General features: G+C 40.4%; 1 protein-coding gene across 1 annotated transcript; it reads right to left on the bottom strand.

The window, feature by feature from the left end:
• Nucleotides 1–6,371: 6,371 nt before the first annotated feature.
• Nucleotides 6,372–16,787, bottom strand: ZNF705D (zinc finger protein 705D). The gene is made up of 6 exons (XM_032159147.2): nt 16,666–16,787; nt 13,773–13,859; nt 11,968–12,094; nt 11,097–11,192; nt 10,483–10,565; nt 6,372–9,423 (listed from the first exon to the last, which is right to left on the bottom strand). Exons 2-6 carry the CDS (start codon nt 13,782–13,784, stop codon nt 8,986–8,988), a joined length of 756 nt encoding a protein of 251 aa, XP_032015038.2. The 5' UTR covers nt 13,785–13,859; nt 16,666–16,787; the 3' UTR covers nt 6,372–8,985.
• Nucleotides 16,788–19,806: the final 3,019 nt, after the last annotated feature.

The raw sequence follows: 19,806 nt of genomic DNA on the forward strand, positions 1-19,806 counted from the left end.
GCTTTCAGTAGCTCATCCAGACAACCAGTTGGAAGTGGGATTTCCTGGAAGGAAAGCAGGAACCCAGAATTACACTGAATTCTAACACCAGGGCCCAGATTCCCCTTCTGCATGGGACACTAAGATGCAAACACTACATAGGCACTTAATGCTCAGCTGTCTTTCTAACATCTGGTCCAGTTGTGTCCCTCCTCCTTGGAATATCTCAGAAAACGTATCTCCACCTACAGTTGTTTGAAGGCATCATCCTATGTGATTCCAGACCATCAGGGGGTGCAATGGGTCCTCACCAGTATTTCCACCCTGCTTGGAAGACTTAGAAGATCCTGAGGCTGCTCAGAGGGTCAGATTCCCATCTCTGTGTTTCAGTAAAACTTCAGTCTTCCCCGGACAAGTGAGGAGACAGAAAATGTCTAATCTCTGGCACATCTTTTGTAAGCAATGGCGGCTCCCAGGAATCAAAACTATCAACGAATATATTTTTGAGACTCTGGTCAAAAGACGAGTCATCCTGCAATTCCAGGTAGGATAAAGTGGTTCTGTGGCTCCTGAGGTGATTTTGAAAAGATCTTGATTCTCAGAAGGACCAAGGAGGGCATTTCTGGCATTTCCAGACCAGGAAGAGTGACTGATGGACCTCCAGTGTTACTTGGAAAACTTTTTGTTGGACAGCTTTGTAATAAGAGGATCTTGCTTTGGCTTTCAGGCCTTCACATAGGTTGTTTAGATCATGGAAGTGCTTCTGCATTTCTGCATAGGCTCAGGATGCCTTCTCAAGTCGTCCCTGCAATTATGAGACAGCTGCTATCTCCAGAAGTCACTTAGAATAATACAAGAGGCTTCACCTTCAAAGGGACACCAGACAATATAGCCACAGTTCAGCCAAGATTATCCGTATTTACATACCTGTAAAGTAACACTCCTAGTTATCTCCATTAACTTGGACATCTTTCGTGAATAGGGAAACTCTAGTGATTGTTATATAACAGCTGCCACAAAAATTAACCAATAAAAAGAAATGATAAATGAAAAATAATTAATAATCATGATAATGAACACAATGACCTAAAGAGTATGAATTTTAATACTGGTGAGAATATGAACATAAGGATATAAAAATTAACGTGGAGATTCTCCTAAATATATGAAAACTTCACAAATTGGGTCCTCCTGGTGTAATCTGGAGTCACAGTCAAAGAATTTCTCTACGAAATGTGTTCCATGATGGCAAACATCAAAAACAGGAGGTGAAAGAAAAGCAAGCTGCAGGAGACCATGGACTAATATGAACACTTGTGTTCAAACCTCTCTCATCAAGAACTACCAGCCAGAGGTGAAGGGACTCTGGTTTGTGTCCTGCCTACCACTGGGCACACAAAAGCTTTCAGTAGTGCAACCAGAAGGCTGGTTTGGCCTGGCTCCCTGCAAAGAAGACACGTCTCTGATCCCCACTAGCTCATCAGTCCTGGAACTCAGAATCCTACATGCAGTAAACATGAAGCTCCAACTCCATAGCTGACTTTACCTCCTTACTGTCCTTCTGCCATCTGGTGTTTCAGGTGCTCTCCAGATCTGGACTTTTTGGCTCCCCTACCTTTACCAAGTGAACTCAGGATGTATCATTCTCAGCCTTCTCCTGCCAGTCCAAGGTGAAACTCACCAATACAGGCATACCCTGGATGGGCTTCCTTGGACTATTTAGAAAACAATGAGCTTGCTAGGGGGTGGTGTGAGCTCTAGAAATAGAGTTACAGTCTCCCATGGAAACCTGAGAGGACTTAGAATATTCCCAAAGGCCTAAGCAGTCCAATCTGTCCTGGAAACATCAGGAATGATATACTCGGTCTTCCGGAGGCTCCAAAATTTTTCTAAATAAACTCAGAGGTTACAGAACCATTTTTCTCTTGGGAACTGAAGTGGAGTTATTTCCCTTCTACCAGCATCTCACTTTTTTTTCTCTAAGTTAGCTTTTGAGCCCAGAAGTAGGTATTCCTTGTATTTGATCTACACGCGTGATTCCTAGAATGTCCGTGCCTCTGGATATTTTCTGCATTCACTCAGGTATTCACAAAATGCTGCAGTTCTACTGAAAATCTCCGAGATGACCATTTGATCACCTGAGTAACTTTAGAATGTGTCTTCTCTGGAAGCCCTGGGGCCTCCCTTCTGGTATTTCATCCATTGCTGGTACCAAGTACCCAGGGTGAAACCCTCCATCAGACATTTTTTGCAATTCCAGTAAGGAGATGACACTAATGTGATGGGGCTCAAGAATCAGATGGTAGACCAGCTGGGAGGTGAAGTCTCAGTAGGCTAGGGGCTTAATGTTTGATGCACAGCAGACTTCTGAGACTCAGGAGGCGGGTGTGGATCTGTCTGTCCAGAGCCTCTCATCTACAGTCTGGACCAGCTATTTCTTGGGGTGAACTACTGAAGGCTTTTGTATGACCTGTGTCAGGCAAGACTCTGGCCAGACCCTTTACCATAGTCCATTTGCAATGTATTTCCACGTGGCACAGGTATCTCCACTTTTGCCCAGGCTCTCATGTGACTCAGAATTATTCTCCCTACTGCCACTCTTCTTTGCCATCACAGAAGATATTTCAAGATGTAGCCCTAAGCTTCTCCTTCTAATCAATAACATGAGAGCTCGTATGGGAACATTGTCACAGGCTTACAGGAATATGTTCTTAAATATCTGCTTTTTTATTACTCTCTTCATTAAATTGACATTTAAATCATCACCATTATGATTGTTACTAATGTTATTATTATATTGGTACAGTTCTTTATCATGGATATATTCATGGTAGTTTTTATGCAATGTTGAATAATTTTTTTATGTTCCTGAAGACAGTTGAATTTGCTGAAGATGATTAAAAGACAACCTTAAAACATAAATACCACAGCAACTCCAGGACTCCTACTGTACTGCCTGGTGTCCTATAGAAGAATGGGCTTCCTGAATTATTCTTTTATTTTTCAGGCAAGTCCCTATTCATACGAGCATAGGAGACTGATGAAGTGCACCCTCATCTTGCCATGGGCTCAGAAAGAATTCATACATATGCTTTATGTGATAGCAACTCTATGTGTAGGCCTGTGAGCCCTAGAATGCACTTTCTTTCACCTACTAGTCCACATAAAAATTTTCTAAGTCAAATCCTCCCTCCATGCTTGGATAGGTCATGAATGGCTTTCTGTTACCCACCTAAGATGAAGGGATATTGCTAAATCAGGTTTGTGGCCAAGAAACTTTTACCTGGAGTGGCAGGAGAGGGCCTATCTGTTCACCAGAGTGTCTGCAACATTTTCTTTTTTCTTCCTTTTTTTTTTTTTTTGAGATAGAGTCTCGCTCTGTTGCCCAGGCTGGAGTCCAGTGGCGCAATCTTGCCTCGCTGCAACCTCCGACTCCCAGGTTCAAGCGATTCTCCTGCCTCAGCCTCCTGAGTAGCTGGGATTATAGCTGCGTGTCACCACGCCCGGCTAATTTTTGTATTTTTAGCAGAGAAGGGGTTTCACCATGTTAGTCAGACTGGTCTCAAACTCCTGACCTCATGAACCGCCTGCCTTGGCCTCCCAAAGTGCTGGGATTACAGGTGTAAGCCACCGCACCTGGCCTCTGCAACATTTTCTAAGTCAGTATAGAAGCTCTTTGAACCACCTTTTCAGTCAAAGAACTCATGAAAAAGTCCTCGAAGAACTTGTGACCTTCTGGAAATTGTCAAAATCTCTACAAGTGTCCAGAGTCATTTAGAGCTGCATTGCAAGCCACTAACTGGGTTCCACCATTATTAAAGCAAATGCAAAATATGCCATGCCCACCAAAAAAAATCCAGAAGCCATGGTATTTAGCTGTTTCCATCTTTCTTGCCTCCTGCAGGTGGGAGAATACTGAGTGTCATGCCCTCCTACAGCCTCTGGAGGACATGCCAGTGCCTAGAGGTACCAGTAGAAAGGGGCCATGAAAGAGCAGATGACAGCCAGGTGGCTGGGAATCACATTGTCCTGTGGCTTATTGCTTGTCATGAACTCTGCCACTGGGCAACATGTGCAGGTCTGGACCCATGACTTCTCTGGATCCCTGCCGCATCAGCCAGCTGTCTTATCTCCTGAAAGCTGGTAGGTGTCGGTCAGCATGGTGTTCCAGGACCAGGGTTATATTAACATTCCCTCTTAGGCTGAAACACCAGAAGTTAACACAGGAGTCCCCAGCTGTGCAGATACCAACCTCCAGATTGTTTTTCTTCTCGTTCTAGATGTTCATCATTGCTTTTTGGGACTCGAAATAACCCTACACAGCCAAATATTTATGCCTATTACCCACTTATGGAAAATTTATATGTCCCAAGTCCATAGGGTTAGTATTATTATCAGTATTAAAACCATTAGTACTAGTATGATGATCATCATTCCTGTTAATATCCATCAATATTTTTATTACTGCCATTGTTGATATGGATTTTTCATTATTGTACAGCAATGAATATAGTTTATCCATTCACAAATGGTGTTCAGTTGCCAAAGATGACTACAAGGCATGTTCTACAGACATAAACACACACAGCTGTCCTGGAGACCCAGCTTTGCCACCAATTGCTCTTTCGTAAGATGAGATCCCCCAATACCCACCAGTTTTTCAGGACTCGATCTCAGATGGCTCAGCTAGACCTGGAAAAGTTTCCTATGCCCAAATGTACTTGGAAAAATTTAAAAGTCTCTTCAGAGGCCCAGTAATAGCTTTTGGCAGCTTCTAAGACCAGGGAGGGTTTCTTGGCCATTCAGAGCCATTCAAATATTCTAAGTAAACTCAAGGATCCAGAAACCCCACTTGCAGTCATGAAATACCAGTGAATGGCCTCTGTGAGTTTCTTCAAGTTTTTCAAAGATGACCGCCTGGGAAGGCTGGCCAGGAAGTCACCCAAGCCCAACCTTCTGCAGGATGTTCTATGTCAGCCAGGGACCCAGTGAATTGCCATTGAACAGAAGGGAGGAACAGAGACAGCATGCCTGAGCTTCTGGAAACATTCTAAGTGCCCTTGCTGGCCCAGAAAAGACTGGTGCTACCATATGAGGCACAGACTTAGCAACCTACCTACTCCAGGAACCACAGAAAGTTTAAAGGTTCCCAGGAAGTCCCAGGAAGGGCAGCCATGGCCCTTTAGATCCATCAGATTTTATTCTAAGTCTACGTGGGAGACAGTGTGCTTAGCTTCATAAAAACACCTGTGGAGGTGCTATCACTTGCCCCAGTATCCAGTCTTTTCTACCTCATCTCAGAGCCAGGCAGCCACTATTTCCCACAGCTGCTGTGCAATGAAAGGGGAATATTCTAGGCGACCTCCTGGGCCCACGAAATTCTGTGGCTGCGCTGAAAGGCAGGAGTTGTCCTCCGGAATACTCTTCAGAAATCTGACAACACTGGTCAAGATTAAAGAAGCTCAATTCAACGTCATACAAAACTAACCACAAAAAAAAAAAAAAAAAAAAAAAAATGCATAGTGAGACAAAATGATGAACACACCTGCTAACAATCATGAATGACAATAACAAGAACCATGATGATCTTAGTGATAATGCCACCAACACTGTTAATGGCAATAACGATAAACCTGAGGTAATGAGTGTTAGGGTCCCGATTCACGGATATGAAAGACGGCGCCAATTTCTGGCCTCACAGAAATAAAGGAAAAGTAAACACCTGGAGGAGGAGGTGACACGGAGCTCCCGCCGGCCTCTGGGCGCTTCTTGGTGGAAGGAGACGGACTTGGTCCTGAGCCTGCCCCGGATCCACCCACACCAGAACCCCAGAGTCCCAGTCCCTGGATGGGCTCAGTCCCGCCCAGGGCAGACGCCCCGGAGCCCCGGCGCCCGGGTCCTCCAGCCCTGGCTGCCGCCGCTTCTCGCGGAGCCAGGGCCCCCCGCGCCACCTCAGCCTCTGCGGGGCTCTGGGAGTGCAGCGCCGAGGATGCTCCGGGCCCAGCGGGGGTATCCGGCCTCAGGTGGATACTGACGCCCTGAGGGCGCGGAATAGGACGGCCTGCGCAGGGCCCGCCGTCTCAGGCCTTGCAAAAAGAGCGGCCTCTCCAATGCCCCTGCTGGAACCTCCCCGGAGGCCCCAGCCCCAAAACCAAGGCGATGGCGCCTCCCCATGGGTAAAGAAAACTCAGGTCCTCCCTGGAGACCCGGCCTGCCGCGGGAGGCAGATCGCGCATGCGCCCTGCATGGCGGGAAAGATGGGTTTCATTGCCCTCTGCCGGCCATGAGGTGGCAGCACAGGACGTTTGGACTTAGCGGTGGACCTGAGTCTGAATCACTGAAATTCAGGTGTAGATTATTCAGTACTTTTCTTTTGGAAAATCAAATGGAAATTGAGTACGATATCTTGTGCTTTAATTAAAGACGATGGAAATAAAGAAGCAAATTCAAAAATCAGTATTCAAAAGTCGATTGATTCCCTCTATGTGGAGGGAAGACGAGCTTGAATAAGAGACATATTCTGTGTTACACTTTAATAATGGCTGGAGATCTGCCACCATGCATTTGTCAAATCCCGTAGAATTTCACAGCACAAATAGTACATCTTAATGCGGCTCAGGAGTACATATAATGTTAACCACAGTTCGTGGGTAAATTACATATTTAATTAAATAGATTAAACAATAAATAATGATTATGAGCTCTGCCTGGACACAGTCCTTGCCTCTCCAACCAGTTTGCCAAGGGCTTGAATTTCTTGCTCATTATCCTCACACTTGACATAAACCCTGGCTGCAGAGTAAAATCAATCACTTGTGGAGATTTTTTAATATAATGATGTGTCAATTTCAACCATGGATAAGGCCATTTAGACTTAGTAAGGCCTATCGTATTAAGATTGTGCCTGTTTGGCAAAATTTCAAGTCATCCCACTTGATACTCAGGAAACATTTTCTCTTGAGTTTTTGGTTCAGTACTGAGGCTCCTTGATGGACAATACATTTTCCAATTCTGAGGACAAGGCAGAGGAGGGCCCCTCTGTGAGAACTTTCATATTTCTTTGGGAAAAGTACATTGAATCAAATATAGAAAAGGCTTGCAAGGTGGCTGACACGTTCAGCTGTTTTATCATGCTGGTGTTTTACCTTCTGGACTGCAGTAAAAGGAGCACAGCTGTGTCTGTCTCTGTGTAATAACTCAGGACTTACCTGAATAAAATGTGGGATGTCATGAGATGAACTGCTACCTCCAGTTAGAGAGGCTCCAGGGATGAAATTTCAAGAGCCTTCTGAGGGATAGAAGAGAAGAGCTGCCTTATTCTCCGATCCCAGGTAACTGCTCAGAGACAGAGGCAAGGCCTGGGGACACCCAAATGCATATACTAGGTGTCTTTGATACAGCCTCCATTTCCCTGCTAAATCTATGCAATGACAGCCTAGAGAAATCTGGCAAGTGGGGCTGAAGATCCCTGGTGTGTCAACTCGAGGGTTGCATGGAAACGAGTGGTTTTAGTGGACATTGCAGTAAAGGGAGGTGAGCTGTGAGGAAAGAGCTGTTGAAGACTGGGGAGACTCAGAAGTTGGGGTAGAATCTCGACCAAGAATCTCAGCCAAGGAGTGCAGATGCAAATCGATTTGTTAGGGCTACATAAATGAAACAAGGACTTCGCCAACATACTAAGTTTTTTGAACAACCGATTGTATTCTTTCAATATTTGTAAGTATTGATCTTTTGGAAAAGTTTAATGAGATTTCTTATATAATTCTGCATTCAATTTATTCCCTGGTCACTTTGCTATTATACATTTACGTGCCACATTTTTATGAATAGACATTTTCTCAAATTTCTGAATTATTTTGCTAAAGTATGTGTTAAGAGTTTTTTCTAGAGGTCCACCTTCTGGACTCACTTTTTTCATAAGAAATCTATCAGGTTTCTCCACAGTGATTTTCAAGTTTGACAGCTCCTTAATGTGAGAAACTTAATGTCAACTAAGAAATGAATTATCACTAAAGAATTTTCTCCTTTCAAGATGCTGCGTTTTGTTCAGTGTGAAATCTCACATGTGCCACAATTGTTGCTCTATGAAGAAAGGATTTCTCATGATTTTTCATTGCCTAACTTCTCCGGTAAGAAGTACTTGGTATTCCAAGAGAATTCATTGCCCTTGGAAAGACTTTCCCTTCTTATTTAGCTTATAAAGGATTTCCTCTCTTATTTTCCATTTTAGCAGCATTTTATCACTGGGTTTTCTTGTGAACATCAAGCCTGGTGCTTGGCTGAATGTTTATTCACAGAAAATACAAATAAAGGGTTTATCCAAGTAAAGTTTTCTTATGTTATTTGACAATAAATTGCGAATAAAAACATTTTCACACTGAGTGCAGAGCTAGAGATTCTCTACCTGAAAGTCCCACATGTTTTAAGTTAAAGCTGTTGCTGAAGACTTTTAGTTTATTATGTTGACAGTTTCAGCTCTCTCATGTCATTTATGATGAGATCAGTAACAAGTCTTCAGTACATACATGTCATACAATTTCTCTTCCATATGAATTTATTGATGTAGACTGAAGAATAAAGGTAACTGAAGTGTCTTCCATGTTGATTACAGTATTTCTTCAAAATGTGAGTCCTTTGGCATGTTTAGATGCTACAACTACAGCTGAAGTCTCTTCCACATTCCTTACATTCATCATTCCTAACACCATGTCATCTAAAGTCAGAATATGTTCTGAAGACGTTTATAATTTTCTCTCCAGCGTGAATTTTCTCATGCTATTTAAGATTAGTACATTGACTGAAGGCTTTCCCACATAAATGGCATTCATATGGCTTTTCTCCAGTGCGTGTTCTCTCGTATCATCTAAGGTCGGAAGATAGGCTGAAGGCCTTCCCACATAGAAGACAAGCATGTGGTTTCTCTCCAGTGTGAATTCTTTTGTTTCCTCTAAAGCCAGAGCTTTGACTAAAGGCTTTCCCACTTTTATCACATTCATAACACTTCCTTCAAAGGTGAGTTCTCTCATGTCTTCGAAGGTTAAAGGATTGAATAAAGGCTTTCCCACACTGATGACACTTATACGGTCTCTCTCCTGTGTGAGTTTTCTCATGTCTTCTAAGGTGAGAACACTGAGTGAAGGCTTTCCCACATAGATGACATGCATACGGCCTCTCTCCAGTGTGAGTCATCTTGTGCCGTCTAAGGTGAAAGCAATTAGTATAGGCCTTTTCACATAGATTACATTGATATGATTTACCTTTAGTATGAACTTGTTTATGTGGTTTAGGGGACAACTGATTACTAAGGAATTTTCCACACTGTTTGCTGACGTAAAGTTTGTTTCCACTATGAGTTAACAAATACTGAGTTATCGTGGAACTGTGAGTGCAATCTTCTCCGGAATCGTTACATTCAAAAGGATCCTCCAGAAAGAGAGAGTTCTCCTTTAGGGACAAAGATTAAAAGCTCTTAATGGTTTACCCACATACATCTATACGTTCATTTCAATACCTTTGAATCCTAGACCAACCCTTCAGTGGCAGATCCCAGTTGAAATCTTTCCAATGTTACTGGTGTGAAAGGAAATTAAATTTTGGGACCCCAAACTCATTTATCCAAAGGGAAAATTCAAGCTGGGAAATGGGTCACACAAACCTGCCTCCCGCTTCTGGTTCCTAAATAATATGGTAACAAGATGAAAAGCTACGCCCCTCCCCCATATTTTGCCCACAAGGAAATTCCTCACGAGCTGTTAAAATTTACACCATGGCAATGCAAACTGATAGCTTGTCTTTACAGGTCAAGTCATCCCCAGTTCACCAGACACAAATGCATATCTGATTGTTTCCCTGCACCATGTTGCCTATGTTGTCTTATGTAAAATGCAGCTTTCCTGCATTATTCCTCTGCTTCATTTGTTTATGTCATCTTATGTAAAAAAATCCAAATTCACTGAGTCAGAAAAATACATGAATGATTGTTTTTTCTACCCACCTTTCACATGAAAATTGTGTACTTCTCAATATCCCACCCTTTCCCCCTTAAATTTGGAGCCTTCAAAATCATCTTTGGAAAAAGGCATACACCTGTCCCCTGGGTGCATGTCCTTAACTTTGGCAAATAAATCTCCTAAAATGATTGAGACTTGTCTCATCATTTTTCTCGATTGACATTTGCATACACATTATCTCCTGCAGACACAGATATGTTCTCTTCTGTAAGATCCCAACTGCAGAGTTATTGCATTAATTGTGACGACATCAATATCTTTCAATGTCTGGGCATAAGCAATGTATATACACTTGTTCTGTTTTAGAGATCTCATGTTATGGTTTAGAACACAGGTCAATTTATTCACTAAATTCAAAGTATCCAATTTTTTTTTGCTTAGAAAGCACTTAATGCCAGCCTAGTTATACTCAGGTGATTATGCTTCATTACTAACTTAATCCATTACCATGTCCTTAACTTAGATGACTGATATACACAGCTATAAAACTTACCATTGTCATACTGGTAGGTGCGTCTTTTCTGATGATAGGATGCATGGATATCATGTGTTTTTTCTTAAGGGCACTTTCCCTGTCTGAAATAACGGAAAAATAAATTGTTACATTGGTATTATGGCAATAAAATTGTTTGAAAAGCCCCAAAGCCCATTTACTTTTTTTCAAAAATTGACACTTAGATGTGGCAACTGTGTCAAATGAAGAAACTACTTAAATACAAGAAATAGATTGTACAGTGTCAGCGATTAGAAAAGATTTTTAAAATTAAGACGTGAAAGGAGTTAAAATGGAGATGAGATATCAGGCAGGTAAATAGAGGGATAGTCTTCACGGGGGTATCAGGAAAAGAGTCAGCAAGCGAAAGTTTAACCCCAACATGTACATGAATTATCCTTTTCCCAAAAGTAAAAGAAAAGTCAAGAGGACACAAGAGTAGCATCTGACACATGAACAAAAGGATAATAGCATCTAAGGAATTCTGCTCCAGTAGCCTAACCTACATTTTAGAAATTATCGCTCATTTAATAAAACCACTAATTAATATTCATCTGATATTTTTCATTGACAAAGCACCTCCTCCTATTAGAGCACAGGACCCTGTTGCTTACCTGGATTCTGGCCTTGAAGAAATTCTCTTCCTTCCCGCCACAGCTCTTTTCCTTGCTCCAGCTGCAAAATTATATAGGATTTGCTTATCTGGTACCCTGTTAGTGGAAAGAATACATGTGTTTTGAGTTCACTGTCAATAAATGTGCATTATCACCAAGTGTAAGGCAGGCTATCATGGAAGAATATAAACGGTGAAGGTCAGCTCAGGCCACAAGACCTAGAACACAGAAAACTCCCCAAGATTTTTCTGACCCAACGTGAGACTAGAAAATAAATCCAAACCAAAGGTCCATCAGGAAAAGGAAATTCAAAACAGTCAGGACCTATGAATGCTGAGTCCATGCCTAAGTTCCAAGACACAATGCACAATATACAGTCTTTTCAGAAAGAGAGGAATTAAATCTCTGCACTGTGTGTTTATTATTATTCTCATGCAGAACAAAAAAACATTCGATTTACAAAAAAAATTGGTGTTCTATACGGGAAAGATATTGCTATTGTTTTCACTAATTGGTCTCGGCCTAAGCATAGACTAAAGCAGAAGAGTTATTTAGAAAATATTTAATTTAATACATCGAAAATATTCATTAAGTTCCCAGGTCTGTTCTGAGTATTAGAGACTGAGTACCAAAGAAACCATGAAATTCTTGTCAAGATTACATTCTAATTGAGTCACAAACTAAATAAAATACAATAAAAAGAAAGATATTTCTTTCAGATAGATTTCGACAGTTCAAACTTTTTTCAGATGAGATCTGTGAGAGAATCAGAGAAGAGATTAGAGTGAGATATGGGGAAGCTGTTTTAACACTTATTGAATGAATGAGTGAATGTGTGTCTACATATGTACGTGAATGTTGAGGGACTCACCGAGGGACACCAAGTGACTGATATTTTCCAGCATCACATCTCTGTACAGCTTTCTCTTGGATGTGTCCATCATGGCCCACTCTTCCTGAGTGAAGTCAATAGCTACATCTTCAAAAGTCACTTTCTTCTGAAACATCACAGACATTTTAGTTTAGACAGACAAATGCCTTTCAATGTCCGGAACAGGAAGGCTGAGATGTCATAGCTAGGAGCTGGGTATGCAGAATACTCAGTGTTTTGGGTTCCAGCCAGTTCATTCTCAGTATCTGCCTTTTAGATTCACTCACAGAGACATACCCATTCTGAATCCATTAAACTTTATAATAAAGAAATATCGCATGAGGTGTGGCATAATATAACCCAGATATTTTTCAGTAATGTGTTAATCACGTCTACATAACTGATTATAAAATTTTCACTTGAACATTCTTAAATAAGATGAAATTTACCATGAATTTCAAGTAAATTACAGATTTGTCACAAGGCAAATAACCATGATTTACTACTTTTTAAACATGACGGTGATGAAATAAATTATTTCTCTAGATGAATCACAGGTTTCTCACCAATCAAATGGTTAAAAGACCTATTATGTGTTTTGAATAATCTAATGAACTAATAAAAAACGTGTTTCCTATCTAGCAAATATTTATTAAATATGTCATTGCTCTCTTATTCATTAAAAAGTTAGAAAGTAATGAACCAGACTCCAGCATTCCTCAGAACTGAACAAGCTTTATGCAGAATATAGGATTCAATTCATACATATAGTCTCTCTGATGTTATATAATTCAGGTGTTCATGACAAGGCTTAAAGACAGTCTAGCAGCACAAGATAAGACTGCTGAGGCTGCTATACTGAGGAAGTCTTAGTCTGATGATTCCTGTGATATGAAGCCTCCTGTTCTCAACTTTCTCTCGGCAATCCAAACATGTTATCATTGTTTCTCTTTTAAATTTACCTTGTCACCTTGCTTGTTCAAGGATTAAAAAAGCCTCTTTATTGTTTTTTCTAACCAGCCGTTACAAAGCTTTTCCACAGAACCCTAAATTGCACTCTATCTACTATATTCCTTCTTCTGAGTTTGCAACCATAATTAAATAATTATATTTCTTATATGTTACTTTCAGTTACCAGAAGGTAAAAAGGTTAATTACCAAAAGGTAAAATGAATGAGGATAAGAATAATAATGACTTCTTTAGTTGTCCTTTCGCAAAGTTTTTAAAAGCTCAAATATATTTTATCAAACTCTTGTTTTCCCTCAACACTGCACAGCTCTTGCCCAAGTTCTATCACACTGGATTTATTGAACTCAGTTGCTAGAACATCAGACTCATTGTTGGGCTGTGATGTTCTGTTCTTCACTCATCTCTATCACCTGCATTCATCACAATCCTAAGTCTATTTCAGCCAACAGTACTGTTAATGGGTCAATTATTTCCCTATGAGATTATAGGATGGATAGAAGAAAAAGAAATATATAAATGAAACCTCTCGTATCTTTTTTTGTAAATAGCTTTAATAGGGGCAGGAATAAAGTAGTGTAATATTAGAAATTATATTGATAATTTAGGAGTCTTTGACACATGATACCCAACTTAGAGTCCTGAGAAAACTTAACTGGAGGCCAGATACCTGAAAGCCTCCTGATTGCATTTGGAACACCCAGGCTGGGTGGATTTTGCATTGTAAAAACAAACAAAAAAAAGAATAAAAATGAAACACCCATGCAAATTGGAGAAAACTGCGCATTTGCCAGCAATATGGGCATAATTTCAGTAGAAAGAGGCATCCCCTACTCACTAGTGAATGCATCCTCAAGAACTCAGTTTCTCTGTCTTCCTCTGGATTTCCACTTGCAGACGCTTCAGGCACTAAGAAAAGGTGAGGCTGGAGAAAGAACATGAGAGACACCAGTTTTGTGCACAATTTTCAGATCAACATGCAATGAAAAGCCAGACTTTCACTGAAGTGTGACACCACCTGCACCACAGCCTAACCAACAGACACTAACATGCAGAGGCCTCACCTCTTTTCCCATGGTCAAAATTAGGAAGCCTATGACTATGGTTGCTAATAAAGAAGGAACACAGATATCTTGTGAATGAGAACATCAAAAGCACTGAGTTTTGTATGTTATTTGGCACAAGTCCAGATATTCAATTCCCTCCCTGATTTTAAAACACAGGGATCCCTGACTCCATCCATATGTGGAATATGATTTCCATCTATAGATAAACACTGTGGGATTTCTCAGATTTTATTATCCTAGCTTTATGCCCTAGCAATGTTTCTCCAACACCCATCACAGCCCTCTGAATCCTTACTCCACTTTTACTTTCTCTCAACTCTGACTTTTGTATTTCCCCTTGGAACTTGGAAATCAATCAAGTAAGAATCTGTTTTAGGGTCGAGGGCAGTGGCTCACACCTGTAATCCCAGCACTTTGGGAAGCCAAGGCGGGCAGATCACCTGAGGTCAAGGGTTCGAGACTAGTCTGGCCAGCATGGTGAAACCACATCGCTACTAAAAATACAAAAATTAGCTGGGCATGGTGGTGCTTGCCTGTAATCCCAGCTATGCAGGAGGCTGAAGCAGGAGAATCGCTTGAACCCGGGAGGCAGAGATTATAGTGAGCCGAGATCCTACCACTGCACTCCAGTGAGGGTGACAGAGCGAGACTCTGTCTCAAAAAAAAAATCTGTTTTAGGATGGGAATAATCAATTCAGGGATTTATTTCACTTAGAGGGTCAACACTCCCATCCTGCTAATCTAGCCCTTAAAATCTCCTGCATCAGAAATTAGCAGGAGTACCCTGAGTCATGGTGTTTCTGTCCTTTGTATACAGTCACAATCCTCTAGTATGCTCAGACAATACAAAATGACTTAGGGGTGGGAGAAATTTAGCAGCTCAATCTGACGTTTTACTAACGTGGTATCTAAATTTCTTGCAATCATGCTTTATATTAGTCTTCGTTAGTTGCAATATCTCTGATTATCATCATACATATTTGCTGAGAAATACCGATGTTCATGTATATATTCATATACAGATATGTAGGTATATAGGTGCATATGTTTATATGAATGTATGTGTTTCAGACAGGGGGAAACAGGCATGTATTATTTCCCTGCTAAAAATATAAAAATAATTAAATATATTTTATGTACAAACGATAATTATGTGTCATAAACAAAAAATTTACTGACCCATTTGTACATGAAGTCCAGGAAAATAAAAAGGGTAACTTTGTATTAATTGCGACATTGTGCTTACAGATGTACCTATATTTCCTTATTTAACCCTCATAATAATCCTGCTGATTATAGTTTATTTACCAATTTAATAAATGATCAACAGAGTTTGAAAAATATGACAAAATTATAAAATTAGAAAATGACCCAGTGATACTTTCAATTATATTCTGCCTGTCGCTGCCTCTTCTTGCTTTTCGACAAAATTACTCTCCTAACCAAGGTTCTCTATGATTCTGGGGACTCCAGCATTTAGACCCCAGTTCCCAGACGTCACTGTGTCTATTTTTACTGCCACATTTAATGCACATTTACGGACTTCAAGAAGCACTTTTCAATATCAACTTTTTTCTTATTCCTTGGACTATTTTCTACATCTGTTCATCAAGACTCCAGTAACATATGACTCCACCTGCCTGTCCCTTCCATGAATGTACCTGACAGTACATGTATTATGCAGTCTATAATTCAAGCAGAACAGATATTCTTTCAAAAAAATAAGGTATTAGAGAATGTCTACAAAGCTTCAGTGAAATCAGATGTAACCCTTAATATTATTACCATGTAAACTCTTCCTCGAATATCAAAATAAGATTTGGGCTTTAGAGAATATTTGTGTGTAATTATAACCCAAACACGAACTAAAAGTAATTTAACTGGTCATATACAGACTGTGCCATGGACAAAAAAGGACAAATAATTTAAGAAAGTTAAACCATACTTATTTCACAAAGGACTCTTGTGTGGAATCTATAAAAACGATTTCAAGATATAGAGATTAAATACATTTCAAAACACATACATACACAAGCAGTCTTTAGGAGAAACTTTTAGAAACGTATGGGTCTAAAATTTTCATTAATTCATGGAAAAAAATGTATTGACAAACATCTCACCAGAGCAGGAATAACAACTTATGCATTTGGTGACTTCAAGATGAGAGCCTGCGCAGCTTAGTGTCTCCCTCCAGAGGTCTCTCTTTTTTTTTTTTTTGGCGGAGTTTCGCTCTGTTGCCTAGCCTGTTGCCCAGGCTGGAGTGCAATGGCGCGATCTCGGCCCACCGCAACCTCCGCCTCCCGAGTTCAAGCAATTCTCCAGTCTCAGGCTCCTGAGTAGCTGGGATGACAGGCATGCGCCATCGTACTCGGCTATTTTTGTATTTTTAGTCGAGACGGGGTTTCTCCATTTTGGTCGGACTGATCTGGAACTCCTGACCTCAGGTGATCCGCCCGCCTGACCTCAGGTGATCCGCCCGCCTCTGCCTCTCAAAGTGTTGGGATTACAGGCGTGAGCCACCGGGCCCAGCCCAGATATCTTCAAAAGTCATGAGGAAGGAGCCATTCTGCATCCTCAATATTACCTTAATAGTTTAAGGGCACCCGTAACAATTAAGAGGCCGACTTGTGACTTCCTAGTCCTTTCACGGCTATTTAGACACACCTTAGTGAAGTATTAGGAATGCAGTATTAGGTCTCAAGTTCCTGAACAACAAAACCATGTTCTCCAACAGATCTTCAGTAAAAATAGCTGATGTCTATATTCTTTTGCCTGTCCTTTCCCTTCTTTTTAATTCAGAACTGCAGTCTCGAAAAGTGCTATAATTTAGTAGATTCTCTCAATTCTCAACACCAGTGCTATACAATGTTGAGTGACATCTCAGGTGCTAGGGAAACAGCAGCTGACATTCTAGCAATGCACAAATAGAAAAGCAAAGATCACCACAGAGTAAAAGAGAATAGATTTTTTTAAAGTATGAAACCAAAACGAATATATATCAGATTACACTATAAGTGGAAAATCCTATTATTTTGACAGGATTGCAACCTCTCATGGCTTCCAGCATCCAATATATTCAAAGCAGTTCAGGAATGGTGAAAGTGGAATGCAATTTAAAATTATTCTAAGGTTTTATGTGTGAAAGCACCATGCCCTGAAACAAAATATTTATTTTTAAAGTGCATAATGAACACTGCATACAAAGCTTGTGTAACAGGAGAGAGGAAAAATCTCACATTTTAAAAAAAGGAATATGCAACATATTTACATACAATAAAATTAAATTAAATTAAAATACAGCAACGGAAGAATCTAACGTCTCAAAATAAAGGGAGAAATCTATTTTAAATAAACTTGGCACAATTTTTAACGTTATGAAAAATAATAATACCTGAATATAGTATGTAAAAGTACCAATACAATAAAGCTAAAACAATATCCATGGAAAAATTATTTGCTGTACATTATTTTAAAAAATAATCTAAGTACTTACCTCAATAAGGTAAATGAATGAAATTTAAAAATTGCCTGAGAAAATCTATGAAAGGAAATGAATATAGAGAAGCAGAATATAATTTAATCACACAAATAGAATTTAAAAATAAGTGGTAGCCAACATGCCCAACACGATTTTCTGTGATGAAAGAAATTAAATGCCGTAACTACCACACATATGTAGTTACAGAATTTCTAGTTTGGCCACGAATTGGGCTATTACCACCAAGGATATGCCATTTAGTTATTTAATTATAATTAATTTACCGTTTATAGTCACATGTGACTAGTAGTTACTATATTGGCCAATGCAAATCTAGAATCTTGGAGGAGGCAGTTAAAATAATGAGATGCGGTCAAAACAAACACGGAAAAGGCACACAAATAGTGAACACAGAATATGAGAATGTGAAGTAACAATTCACATAATAAAATTTAATAATGATCTGCTGCCTTGGTGGGACAAATGTCTAATGATATACAAGGCTTGTCTTGTTACAGGTAGAAGAGCATGAGCAGGACAGAAGAGGGCTCTTCCCCTACCCACCAGAAATGTCAGCTGATGGCCTGCCAATTATCACATTGCCTCTCTAAAAATGAGAATTAGGCAGCACCATAGAGAGGCCATTTCCTGACAGTCTACGCCTGTTAACATCAAAAATGTTAATTAAGTGCAGACCCTGGGAAGAAGCAACTTCTTGGGCATGCATGTTAAGAGACAAAAATAGCAAAGTATAATCTTCCGGGGCACACTCCACCGGAAAAGGAAAGAAAGTCACAGATGGACATGGATATAACTCCCTAAACACACCGTGCATGCGCAATTCCAAAGGGTAATGAAAGCACTGTGCATGCCGGAAACTCTCCCTAAAGGAAGAATCATGGGAAAGAGGCAAACCCATCCCAGGATCAAGGTTAAAGGCCCTTCTCTTTTCTCTTGGACCTTCAGGCATCTGCTTGGGTCTCTTGCAAGAGAATTTTCCTTTCCTTCCTGTTCTAAAGCCTTTTTAAATAAACCTCCACTCCTGCTCTTAAACTTACCTCAGTTTCTTTTTCCGCTGTATGCTCCTCAGTCGAATTCTTTCTTCTGAGGAGGCAAGGACTGAAGTTGCTTATGGACCCATGCAGATATGCTGCCAGTAACTGGAATCTCTTCTACTGGTAACAGTATCATTGTAAGGGAATGAGGCCAGTTCACATCTCAGTGCTTGGAGAACTCACCAGAAATAAAAAGTTGGAGGATGCAGTGAACTTATCTACCTTCCAAGGCAAGTCGCACAAGCAAGCAGCAAGACTCTCTTTCCCCAAGCTCTTAAACTCTTCAGATGCTCCTTCTCTGGGAAAATGCATCCTCTGATTGGCTTCCCTTTATATATGAAAAACAAATTAATAAACCTAATCACCACTACGTTCCAAGAGACATGCCCTGATTGCACAGACACTGAACCTAATCAAAACGTCATTCTGGAGACACGCCCTGTTCAATTTGATTGGATTTTTGAGACAACTACTGAAAACCCTCACATAAAGTTGGAAACCAAAGAGTTAAGGCTATTTTGAAGGAAAAATAGGAAGATTCATTCCTTTTTTAAATTCATAATTACTTTTGAGTGTATTATATGTATTAGAAAGCATTCGCAGTCAAGGGACACAGCAAGAAACCAGACAAACTAGGGTCTTATGGAGACTCTATATTCTAAAATTCTTTGGAGGTAAACTGGACTTGAAAAGAAATGGAAGGTGAATAGATATAAAAAGTTTCAATGTTCATGATGATGTAAAACAATAAAATATATTGCAGAAATGAAGTCAGGAAGTATTAAGGGTCATGTAGTACTTGTAAGACCACTGGTATTGTCTGAAATTCAAGCAGGCTGCAGAAATTTGGGTAACTAAAAGGAAAGCAGATGCTAATAGAAGACAATGAAGAAAGGGCCTCAAACACATTTCAGAGACCTTGGCTGGTGGCAGCCCCTCCCTTCAAAGGCCTGGAGGCCTAGGAGGGAAGAATAGTTTTGTGGGCTGAGCCTAGGGCTAACACCACCACGGGCAAGTGCAGGACAGTGCTCACAGTATTCTAGGTCTCAGCCCCTCCAGCTCCAGCCATGGCTAAAAGGGCCCTAGACACAGTTTGGGCCACTGCTTTAGAGGGTGCAAGCCATAAGCCTTGGCAATTTCCATGGGGTTTTAAACCTGCAGGTGCACAAAGTACAGGAGTACACTGCTGATAAAGACATACCTGAGACTGGGCAATTTACATAAGAAAGAGGTTTAATTGGACTTACAGTTCCACATGGTTGGGGGGAGGCA

Source organism: Hylobates moloch, unplaced genomic scaffold (genome assembly GCF_009828535.3).
Source record: "Hylobates moloch isolate HMO894 unplaced genomic scaffold, HMol_V3 SCAFFOLD_8, whole genome shotgun sequence".
NCBI lineage: Eukaryota > Metazoa > Chordata > Mammalia > Primates > Hylobatidae > Hylobates > Hylobates moloch.

Coding starts and splice junctions, on each gene's coding strand:
- ZNF705D (XM_032159147.2), bottom strand. Junction 11,193..11,967: donor CAGTCACTTGGTGTCCCTCG/GTGAGTCCCTCA, acceptor TTCCACTAACAG/GGTACCAGATAAGCAAATCC. Junction 9,424..10,482: donor CACCTACCAGTATGACAATG/GTAAGTTTTATA, acceptor TTGTCCCTAAAG/GAGAACTCTCTCTTTCTGGA.